General features: G+C 31.0%; 3 protein-coding genes across 3 annotated transcripts in view; 2 read left to right on the forward strand and 1 right to left on the reverse strand.

Annotated features, from left to right (window-relative positions):
• The window catches only part of LOC130896696 (tyrosine-protein kinase receptor torso), a 60,922-nt gene extending 50,481 nt beyond the window's left edge, over positions 1-10,441 (forward strand). The window contains exons 14-15 of the mRNA XM_057804958.1: positions 581-817; positions 10,348-10,441. The gene's annotated coding sequence lies outside the window, so the exon portion shown is untranslated. The remainder of the gene's footprint in view (positions 1-580; positions 818-10,347) is intronic.
• The window catches only part of LOC130896701 (zinc finger protein 830), a 286,395-nt gene that overhangs the window by 98,526 nt on the left and 175,102 nt on the right, over positions 1-12,767 (forward strand). The gene's annotated exons all lie outside the window — the stretch shown is intronic.
• The window catches only part of LOC130896695 (dnaJ homolog subfamily C member 13), a 48,340-nt gene continuing 44,026 nt past the window's right edge, over positions 8,454-12,767 (reverse strand). Inside the window, exons 28-31 of the mRNA XM_057804957.1 lie at positions 12,546-12,762; positions 10,105-10,290; positions 9,055-9,436; positions 8,454-8,626 (exon numbers count right to left, since the gene is read on the reverse strand). Of these exons, the coding sequence (XP_057660940.1) occupies positions 8,514-8,626; positions 9,055-9,436; positions 10,105-10,290; positions 12,546-12,762 (898 nt within the window). The 3' untranslated portion in view covers positions 8,454-8,513. The remainder of the gene's footprint in view (positions 8,627-9,054; positions 9,437-10,104; positions 10,291-12,545; positions 12,763-12,767) is intronic.

Raw genomic sequence — 12,767 nt, forward strand, 5'->3', positions numbered from 1 at the left:
CAATTTATAAATATAAAAAAATGTATAATATTTTATTGCTTGACATATTTTTTATTTGAGTGAATTTGTTTCAATAGATTGTTGTCACGTTTTAAAATATTGTAAAAATCTTGACAAGAATTTTTGAAATTATATTTGACACAAAATGGCTTTCCAAAGTATCAACATTTAATTATTTATTTGGATAACAAAATCAATATGTTAGTCGACGTAGCCTATAGGATTCTTAGAACAATGATTTTCTTAAATATAAAATTTAACGTAATCCTAAAAGTCGAGACTTTTGAAAAACGTCGCGGGTCGCGGGACAAATTCTGAAAAATTTGGACTGGCTCACCAAAAGCGAGACGTCTGGTCATCTTAATCTAGCATCCATTCTTTCTTTGATCTGCGCACAAACACTCTTTTCTTAGACCCAAAAACTTCAAACATTGACTTATCACTCCATAAAACTCTCTCCCACTCTTCATGTCTCCAATTTATATGTTCCTGAGCCCACTGCAACTTCAGTCTCTGAACTGTACCACAACTGGTATAATGCTTGCTTTTTAAGAGGTGTTTAAGGTTTTTTTATTTTTAGGGTACATTCAGAAACTATAAATATAAGTGATTTTGTGTCTTAAGCCATTAGATGCTACTTACCAAATGTACAGTTAAAAGGGCTATTTGGATGTTACTAAAGTGGATATGGGAAATATTAATCCCTTAGAGAATTTTAGTAATATATACCTAAGATATACTATTCTTAAGAAAAAGTTTATAATCTATTTTGAAGGCATACCCAATAATTGCTGCTGCAACACAACATTTAACACAGGTAGGAAAAAGAAGAAAAGCATCATTTTTGATTTTATAGTTTCACTGGACCATTCACTTTCATCTCAACTACCGACTAAATACTTATCCCCATCTTAAAAATATTTTACAACCTGATAAAACACAATATACGATCTAAAATATGCGCGGTTCCATGTGTTCTAAAATTTAGTCAAAACATTATATTCACCTCGAACTAGTATTAAAGAAGTTGTTGCTGAAACGTAAAATTTTTCTTTCATTACTTGAACTTGAAACTGTTGGAACGGCATTTTCATATAGCGCATTAAGTATTCACAGACAGTCTGCTGGAGTAAACCTATTATATGACAATATTGAGAAATATAAAAGAAGTCCTTATGTTTATGTGTTTATTACAGTGTGTGATATAGACTGAACTATTGTGTCCCCTTTTTTACTGTGGCACTGGGAACGGTCAATGTTTACAGCTGGTCTATTAATCCCACTCCCTTCAGAAAATTTAGTGGAAAGACTCTAGCTGCCAAAGATCTTTATCTTTTATTTCAAATTTTTACATATATAATGCTCTGGTGTAGTATCTCACACTTCGAGGGAAAGTGGATAGAAGTTTCGTCTTCTATACAGCAGAACCTGTAGATTGCATTCTCTGCTAAATCTAGCGCCCATTGAGACGGAAACGCCTCAATAAGACTCGTGTTAATAAATTGTTCTTACTTATCTTCCTATCTACTCCCTTTCCTAGTATTTTCTCTATTGTCCTTTAACCGATTCCACAGAAAGATTCAGATCCTTCGAAGGGTTTATCCACTCCTACTTTTGTTACTCTATTGTTTTATACAGGCGCTTGGTATTTGTTAATTTCGTTAGCTCTCCTACATGTCAACAGTAAATCATTAATATTTATCAATTTAATGGTTGATATTAATAACGAAACCGTATTTGAGCACAACTACTTTTAGTGTTTATAATAATTATTATGTCGATATGTCAATGAATTAACACCTTGTTATTGTTCATAATGCATGAGAAAGTCGGTTTTATGTCGAATAATTCACTTATTTCTAAATCAATGAGTAATTATAGATAATTTCATGATGACATGAACTTTAGCAATTACAAAGAAAGGCTTGATATCAAATAGATACCAAATGTATCACCACCTTGCGTAGCTGTTATTAACAAATGAGTTTTTGCCGCCTCCTTCAGGGGAAATTCATTCTCATTTGTATAGCTTCATAATTCACCGTTAAAATTGAATTTGTTTAATATTGTTGTTACCTTCTGCTAATCCATTAATATGTATTTCTTCGTTTTCGCTATTGCTGTTATTGATATTTATTCTTAGGTATCTATACTCATTATCAAGTATTTTATCTTATGTTTGTTCAAATGGAGACACTCTTTTTTCCTTCATTCAGATTTTCAGTCATTTCAATGTTTCATTAATTTTTCCTCTGGTCTTTGATAGTATATTTCAGGTTTTGATTATGGCCTCTACTGTGAATAACATTGTTGATATTGGATCGACTCCAGGTGTATCATTTCATTCTTTTTCATATTGTTACATATATAATAAACATAGATTTTGTTGCATGAACTGCTAAGGTATGTTCATAACTATTCTTAGTATCTACTTTAATGTAAACACTTGATCGTTGATCCTGTATTTAGAAATCTACACTGATTATCACCGATCACATTCCAGATGTGTTACGTTTATTGGTTACTTAATCAATGAATCAGACGATTCGATTTTGCTTTAGTTTTATTTACACTATATTCAACTGAATTATGAATTATAAGTTTATTGTCGCTCATTTCTCTCATGCCACTGCTGATAGCTTGTCGTTGTTTCGCGAGCTGTCCATCCTCGACCTTGTTGCCGGTTTTCAATACTAAAAGTCTAATCACACTACAAGATGTTTATTGAAAAGACTGTACACTACGTAAAGCAGAGCAAGACCTATGTAATTATAAATTTTTGGTATATCTTTAACTTTTTCAATGAAAGACTAAATAAGAATAATTTTACCTTAGTTAGCTACATTTCAATTTATACAAAATTCAGTCCTTAATATCTAAAAAATGAGATCTAATGCTCTTATGTCGCAAAAGCAATTCTAGAAAGGAAAACAGGAGATGTTACAAGTATTTTTTAGTGGTCAATAAGAATCGGAATATTAATTTTGAAAATGTATTTGTATAAATGAAACTCTTATTAAAAGAGTTAGAAACAATAGTATCACTTTAATAGTCATAACTTAGATATAATAGAAAATATATAATTTTTAAACTGAATATTATAAATAACTTTTTAGCACATACAAATTACTTCCATTATAATTTATTATATACAATTTTATACATTTTTTACAACACTATAACTTGTCACTATCTTCATGTAACATACATAAATCTGTTGATTTAAAACAATTTTTTAATCAAATTTTGTGATAAGTATTTCTTCAAAATAATCAGGAATGTTTATTCTTTGTGCAAACTGTATAATCCAAAACGTTACAACATTGCCACAATTTAAATAAATATTATGTCTGTGACATGTATTATAAATGCACTTTTTTATATTTATGTAAGGTTTATAATAATATCTATATGAGGGCTTATTACATTTTCTTAGCGAAATGATATCAACCAATATAAAAATGTTATGTTTCCAAATTTATTTTTTTTTTTCGTCCGAAAAATAATTTGTGAATGTGTCAAGTATTTTAAATGATGTATAACATTTAATTATATGATTAAAGGGATTTATTATATCAGGGTATTGAGAAAATAAAAAATTCAAAGAAACACATCTATTATTTCAATCCTAATCAATTGAACTGTTACTACAAGAACGTTTTTATAAAGTATACCATATCAAGTGATATCTAGACGAAATGTGCTTTAATAAAAACGTTTAAAGATATTATTTTCAGACAATAGTAACACTTGAGCATCATAATATTTCTTTCAAAATCACAACTATGTATTCCCAATTGAAAAATTTAAGTACGTTTCATGTTAAAATGATATTAGTACATTTGAAAAATAAATAACTATCACCAAACAAAAATATAAATCAAGACACATTTTCTTTATGATTGATTCATTTATTAATACTTAATTTTTATAAACGATACAAGGGTTTCAGAAAATAGTTGTATTTTAAATTATTTTCTTTGGACATAGCAATAAGTTTATGAATTTACATACTTAGGAATGGAATTACTATCTTAATATGGATTTACATGTATCCTACAAAGCAAGGATTCAAAAGTAATCATCGTAAAACATATATTGACCAGTATTGAGTATTTAGCAGAGGTTATAATTCCAGTAGTAATTTGGCCTACTCTAAGGCCAGCTCTTTGAAGTATGTTTCAATGTTCTTGAGAGGGAAACTGAGTTCTTCTAATTTATGCAAATTTACAACAGCTTAATAACGTTTCAATTGAAGATTGAAATCAAATTGACCAAGCTGCCAATAAGAATTGTGGCTATTATTAGTGAACGTGGAGGAACCACTTCATATTAAGTTTCTTATGTTTTTCGCTTTGTTTTCAATATTAGGTTCGGTGTAAAGTTAAATCTGTAAACTTGTTATTAATGCCCCTGAAAAAATCCTCAAACCTCTTGTATCTTTTACAGAATTTAATCTGCAGTAATAAAAAAAATAAGCAGTTGTAAAAAACGATGTATCTTGGAATAAAATAAAAAATTTCAAGGTGAAACAAGTTCACCTACAGCATTAAAAAAATAGTCAAATATCATTTAAAATCACAAATTTTAGGCATGCTACTGCTAGTGAGTTTGTATTAATTAACAATCAACTAATCAAAGCACAAATAAAAGTGAAATTCTCAATTCAAATGTAATAATAATGAAATTATGTCTTCTTCCATTTACGTTCTAAAATTGTTAATATAAAAAAAGCCCATTCGATGCCTCATTAAACCAACGGTTAGTGCGCGAGAAGTTGTAAATGGGAGTGCACGTGTCTTTTATTCACAAACGAAAAACTGGTTTACCGTTTCGTCAATCTAAGTTTTTGTTAAAGGTTAAGGTTAAACGTCATTAATTAAGGTAATTATGATCACCCCATTTATGTGTTTTGGATTTTTGGTTACTAGTGTTGTATATTTTTATTTGAATTGTTTTTTATAGGAATCTGTTAAACATTTTATTAGTTAAATTTGTTTTTGTTCAAAGTGACCTTATGAGGCAAGATAAGGTATTGGATGTGAGGTATGATGAGTCATCACCAAAATTTATCAATTCGCAAAACTGAAGCCACATCAACAGATATGCTAGAGCAATGGGTGTTCAATAAAGTAGCCAGAAGTAAATTTTATCAGTTTCTTGGAGATATTTATGATAAGTATGGATTGACTCCTGAAAAAATATAGAACTGTAATGAAACTAGAATTTCCGTTGTGTCTAAAACCAAGAGCAAAATATTAGCTACGAAAACACGAAAACAAATGGGTTCGTTATCATCTGTTGAACGAGGACGGACTATGGACGGAAATATGTTTAAACGCTGCTGGAACTTACAGGCCCCTCTGATGATTTTTTGTCGAGAGCACAAATGAAGCCAGAACTAACGGATCATGTTCCACCAGGTACTACAACAGTGTGCAATCCTCGAGGCTGGATAAGATCAGGAATATTTTTAACTAAACTTCATCAAATTTTCCGGAGCTACTCCTACTAACCAAGTATTGCTGCTTCTAGAAAGTCATGTGAGTCATACTAAAAATTTGGAATTGATTGATCTAGCTCGTGGAAATGGAGTAATTATATTTTGCTTTCATCCTCACTGCAAAATGAAGCCTGCAAATGTAGCATTTATATCACACTAAGAGTGGATAGAACAACCGTCCTAGAACCTGAACAAGGACATACTTATTATCCTGAATCTTCCTTTCGTGCAGCATGCCGTGACCTGACGTTTAGCTACGACCATGTACCCCCAAGGATGAGCTGAAAATTTTGAAAAAGCCAGGGAAAACATCTAATACTAATGCTAAAAACCAACAAAAGGCCAAAAAACAAAAGATAAATAATGAAGATGCCATTTGCTTATATTGTAATGATGTAAACAACAATTTTTTAACATCGTCAGAATCTTGGGTAGGATGCCAGCTCTGTGGGTGTTGGGCTCACAACACTTGTGCTGGCGTGAACGATGAAGATCTGAAGGAAATATACATTTTTTGTTTTGCAAGAACGTCTAGCCTTCCCCATCATTATCCCATAGTACGGGGCAAGATGGTTTTTCATAATGTTCCTATTAAAAATTAATTAATTAAATATTAAAAAATTAGATTAATGACTTAACGTGCCATAAATTAATGTGACTAATAAACAGTGATTATGCTGTATTTTTTTCCTTTAGCTAGCCCTCATACCCCTCATATAGTAGTGGTAATAAAAAATGCTAAGAATAAAAAAACTACTTATTGGAGGAATGGACAAATAGACAAAGACGACTAAGACTGATTCAACAGGAAAATGGAAATGATAACAATGGAAGGAAACAGGGAAATAATTGGATTGGAAATAGGGATCAGATTTGAAGGTACATCACCAAAAGTACTATATAATATTGCACTGGAGGTGGTGATTCTAAGTAGAGAAATCAATAGAACACTCACACAAAGTATCAAGGATATGTGACTGACCTAATACTGTTAGCAAAAACGTGAGAAACTTAGAAAACGCCCTAAAAAAGGAAGCAAAGAAGCAGGTCAGGACCATTTTTAAATTACCAGTATATTAAATATCAGATAGTAATGGTGGACAGTGATAATTAAAGAAGTGCAGAGAGAATTAACTAAGTCAATGCTGCTAATACCAAACACTAAATATAGAAATCATAGCAAAAATATAAATATACAAAATCAAAAATAACAATAAAACCGTTAATAACTTATGCAGCTTAAGTAATGATCTCAACTAATGACGATACAGAAAAACTGAGAATACAAAAAAATAATACAATAATACTAGAACCCCGAAAAACTGCAAAAAAGGAATACCGAGCCTCAAGATTGGGATCCATATATAGGGAGTAGAAATCAAAATAAAAAAAAATTCGGATTGATTTACCGTAAAAAAAGTCTCAGAAGAGCCCCCAATAGTTGTTGAGATTCTATTTAAAAACTTTAGTTTCTATCGGCAGTCTACACGGAAAAAATGTGGAAATGACAAATATAGAAATATTCAACACGACGAAATAGAAAAATGTATGATAATGTCAAAGCCATTCTCATTTGCTTCCACCATAGTTTCCCTTAAAAGATGTTGCAGTTTTGCAACTTAGATATCTAGCTTACCCCCTTAGATAGTGAGTCAGTATCAGCGACCATAACTGTAACAAAGAATAGAAGCCAATATTGTCTTCTACATTATGTGAATTTCCGGTTATTGTATAAGTGAACATACAAGCGCGCAATATGAGATTGTATTACCATTAACAAAAAAAATTATCGTATCGTCAACATTTATGAACGAATCAATTAAAAAAAATAATTATTTAAACGAATTTTCAGCGCCGATTCGCCATTGGTCACAAACGCGATTTTTTGCCTCATTTTACCCTTATTTTCATATTTCTATCGCTTTTCACCAGCTTACATTATGTTTAAGTATTTAATCACCTAAAGGGAAAGCTTGATTATCATAAAAGTGAAGATTAAAAAGCATATTGAAATAAAACTCATAACAACAAGAAAATTTCAAGAGAGAATTAATGATTCAATTGCAGAAAATAATTCAAAGCACTGTAGTAAAGAGGACATCTTATTTGCTGATTTCATCATCCTCAAATTATCCGAAATTGTCGCCCGATCGAAATTCATTATAAATTTCAATGACGGTACCTAGTTATAACAAAACAAACACGATGTCTGAAAAGTCTGCTTATGAATATTAGGGTATTTGATAAATACTGGATACATTGAAAATTCTACAGAACAAGATAATTAACCAAGTACCAGTAAGGTAATAATACTCTGGAATGAATTAATAACTTCTCCTTTCGACGGGGCACTATAGGTATCAACAACATGAAAAAAAATTAAAAAAAGCCTTAACGGAGAGAAAAAGAATAAATATTTAAAGTTAAAATGTTCCACTGTAGAAAGTATTTGCTGACTTTTTTTCTTTGTCAATAATAATAATATTATTGAATACTAGTTAACAAGGTTAAGGCTTGAGCAATATAGGAGCAGTCCTGAAGTAATTATAGAGTGGAATATTGATATAACTAGAATAGAGCCAGAGCCAAATTTATAGAATTTCTAATCATTTGACACAATTTTCCATATAAATTACTTGTATATCACTTTCGTAAAATGAAAAAAAAAATAGGGAACTTCAAATAAAGGGTACATAAAAGTGAGAAACTGAGGTTGTGGAATGAAATTTTCAACATTAATCGTCTGTCTAGGGCTTGGAAAGAAGAATATTATGTTTAAATCGAAAAATACATAACCCTTTTTTAATTAACTGAAAACAAGGACATAGTTTTTTCATAATTGAGCCTATCTATTATTTTTGAAGACTTATTCTATAAAAAAGTACATTTTTATTATCTCAAATTCATTTAACGACCCTAATAGATATCTTAATTTGTTTCAACTAAAATATTATTTCATACTGTTTGTCTTCATTTCTTATCCATAATCATTTGACTGATAAATCAGAAGTCAAAGACCATCGCCTCTAATTCCTGGATCCTCTTTCTCTATAGGAGGGGGTGCCGAATTCATTTTGGTACTAGGACCTTGCGTTAAATAACCAGCCGTTGCAGGTGTGCCACCTAAAATTCGGATAATAAATATATGTATACAAGGATAAAGTTCTGTTAAACATGCTTGAATATTTTTCTACTGGACAAAAAAATTAACACATCATTTTTGTCTTTTCTTCTGGTGTTAATATTAATTTTCCTGTCAGATGCAAATTAAAAATACTAATTATGATTCTATGTCCATCCAACATAATGTCTTTACTCAAAGTTTCTCTACCGATTTTTAAAATGACTTTATTAAGTCAATTTTTACGAGTATGATCTTGGTGAACAAATAATGTAGATATGATAATTATATAAAATAGATGTAGTATTTAAACATTTCATTTTAAAATTTGAATTTCTTTTGTTATCATGAGCTACTACAAAAATTTAACGGGAATCTTTGTTCAAATAACATTTAGAAAATAATACATCGTATATTAATCTTAGCTTACCCGTCAAGTATCCGGCTATAGGAGTACTAGAAATAAACAAATCATGTTTTTGATCTTTGTACTCTGACCAGACAGTACTTTTCTCCAAAATAGAATTCACCTTCTCTCCATACATCAAACTTTTAGACATAGATTTCAGAGCTTTCACTATTTGTGCTTTAGTCATAGCAGGATTATCGATCAATTCCAATCTAGCATTGAGTAAGTCAAGTAAAAACTGGACAAAATCGACATCTAAAGCTTGTTTAACTAATTGATCATGACTGCTTGAAAAAAGTCTGTTGAGCGCTTCACACGCTACGGCAACCATATCTTTTCTTATTTGCATAGCTTGTTTTAATGGATGCATGCAATCAGAATGTGCTATAGCACTTACACACACCTAAAAATGAATTAACATGGTCATATTGAATCATATTAAGGAGAGGAATTGTACTTCCACTTAAAGAAAAATGTAATGGGTTGAAAAATAGTACAAAGTTGTATTTTTATTAATATAGAAAGGAACTACTAACTTTCAAAAGCCGTATTGGGTTTTATTAAATTTTTAAGAACAGCAAACACAAAGTAACGTCAAGATCGGCTGATTATAGAAACCAAACCACCAAACAAACTCACATTTACTCATTATTGCTTTGTTCAGTGAAATGTATCCAAACACTACATTGAACAAAGGTACTACTTAGTATATAGTCAAGAGATTTCTTCGTAACATAAAGCATTCATAATAAAAAGAGAAACACTAAAGCTTGTAATAAGACTGATCTAGTTGCTTTAAATTCAATAGATGCAGATCGCAAAATCACATTTACCGTGCAAGATGTATTTAAAAAAAGAGAAACGTTAAACAGACAGAAATTTTTTATCTCTTAAAAGATTCGTTTTTTATATAGTGGTAAATCCCTTCTACACAAAAGATAATTAATGATTTTTCTATGAACCATTGGCATACCAATTTATTACAGATATATTTAAAAATGTTGAATTACTGAAGTTTCCAAATTTTTTCTGCTTCAAAACTAGGTATGTTTATTATTAATTTTAACTTACCGTACTCGTAGATAAGGAGTTTAGTATGCAGATTGCAGATTTTGGTATTGCTATCTGTCTTATATTAGATCCCATTTGTCTACATAGTCTAGGAATGTGCCCCATGGAAGGTATCAGCTCTAGAAGAGCTGGCTGTGCTTGTAATAAAGCACACAAGGCAGTTGTACATATTTCTAAATATTCTACCTAAAAATAACCATAACTATTACAAATCATATATCTATTGTATAATATGTATTTTAGATAAAGAAGGAAAATAGAAAGATTTTACAAGAATTCCTATCATAGACACACATGTACGAAAGAAAAAAACGTCACTAAAAAGAAAAATAACAAAGGAACAAATGAAGTTAAGATGGAAAGAACAATCAGAATCAGATTACCAGAAAATGAAAATAAAAACTGGTTCATTGGCGGAAAAAATTATTATATACAAGGTATAGTATAGTTTTAGTTTACAGGATAACCTGTCCACTGAGCTCCAAATACTACCAATTATTCCATACACCCCTTGTGTCAATATATATATATATATATATATATATATATATATATATATATATATATATATATATATGTATATATATATATATATATATATATATATATATATATATATAAATATATATACATATATATATATATATATATATATATATATATACATATATATATATATATACATATATATATATATATATAAATATATATTATCTGTTGCTGCTTATATTACCGCAATTCTTGAACATAAATCAAGTGATTCGAACTTGAAGTTTACGACTGAGCAAGGTTGTATCGATGTAATATAAGACTACTTTAAAGATATCTGTATTATTCCAGGAATGTTTAATTTTGAAACAGTGAATTTTCTATCAGGATACTAAATATTTCTTCTATGATTTTCTTTAAAAACAAATTGTCTACATCTCGATTTATATTCTTATTGGCCGCGCAAAGTATTGATAAAAGTACAAATACGCTCATATAGCAATGTAACTCGTGAAACATCTTGAAAACCAATGATTTTTCGCAACGATTTCTGAAGAACAAAAATTGGGAACAATCTATTGTGAACAACAAAACTTGGACCGGAATTTCGTAAAATTTTTTAGTGAAATCCATAAAACTTCTAATTTAAAACAAAGAGTTTGCATAGCGAACTTGGTACTTCAATAAAATTGGTGGCATTCCATCGCGGCCAGTGACTTTATTACTGTCAAACCTTTGTGACCAGCCACATCTCGGTGTAGGAATTCTATTTTCGGCATCGATGAACTGGCTCCAGGCAGGCTGGCTGGTAGTTTTCCCCGCGAATCAAGAGTTAAATTTGAAGCAAATATGAGACCCAACAAGTCCGCTTTCTCTTTTACGGCCTTGCGAAATGGCGAAATTTGTGACTTAGAAAAGCCTTCACTGACCACTTTTGTTACAGACTAGAAAGACCTTGATCCATTTGGATAATTGAGAAGAGCATCTATTGTCTGCTTGCAGGTATTTCTCAAGGCAACAAAGTTTGTACGATTTTCGGTACTAGGATTTGTGCGCCATTTGCGATAAGCAGCATTTTTGTTGTTGACTGCTCTAGTGGAGTTTTTATCAATAGGCTTCCATACCTGCCAAGATGACTTCAAAATCTCGTTTCCATTTTGTTGATCTATAATGCCAAAATTTACGTAATTTAGGTGGATTCTGAGTTTGGATTTTTAATTCACCGTTGCTGAAATTAGTTTTTGATCTGATATTCCGAGTGGTGCATGTACGGTCGCGTTGTACATATCAGGGTCTATTGTTAGAAACAAGCTAAAAGGCTAGCAAAGTCTCCATCTCGACCAGAGACTCAGGTTGATTCATTGATAAGTTGGGTCAATCTGTGACTGTTTGCAAACTCTTCAACTTCTCGCCTCTCATCGTCAGTTCTGTTGGAAATATGCAACCATCTGATGCAATGAGCATTAAAGTCACCAGCAATAACAATATCTGCAATTGATTGAAGGTAATCGATTCAATCGGCAAGAATAATTGCATGTAGCAGGTATCACTAGGTCTGTACAGGAAACCAAAGAATTTTGTTGTTCGTTGAGTTGTTGTTTTAAACCACATAACATCGAATTCTAAAGGTTTAAGATTCTCTACCCGCTGAAAAGACATTTAGTACCTAACGAAGACGGGAATCCAAAGTTATACCTGAATCGAGTGTGAAGTCGTATCCAGGATATACAAGGTGAACCTTGCTCGTTGTTGAGTATCTTTGATTTTGCTTGAGCTAGAAAATGATGTCTCTTTGACTGCAGATGTTGGTGTACAGCGTTTACATTAGTGTTAAGATCTGTATATCGCAGTAATCTACCTTAAAGATATTTGTGCTTCTCCAGTCCTAGCGCGATTTTCGTCTCATTCATGCTATGCCATAAATTTGTTGAATAATTATATTTACTACTTACATTTGTTTTCTCTTTGCTCATAAGATTTAGGCAAGTTTCCATTAGCTCTGTGAGAAATTCTTTTGGTTTCCTCAAATTCCAGGAAGGATTTGCAATGAAAATTCTGAGATATACACCCGCTACCATAAATTCATTTGGTGTAGCAAGATTTGTAAGGCCGTTTGTGTCTGGCATTTTCCAATAGATGGAAGGGTTTGAACTTTGTTCAGTCTGGTGCCTGAA

This window comes from Diorhabda carinulata, chromosome 7, assembly GCF_026250575.1.
Source record: "Diorhabda carinulata isolate Delta chromosome 7, icDioCari1.1, whole genome shotgun sequence".
NCBI lineage: Eukaryota > Metazoa > Arthropoda > Insecta > Coleoptera > Chrysomelidae > Diorhabda > Diorhabda carinulata.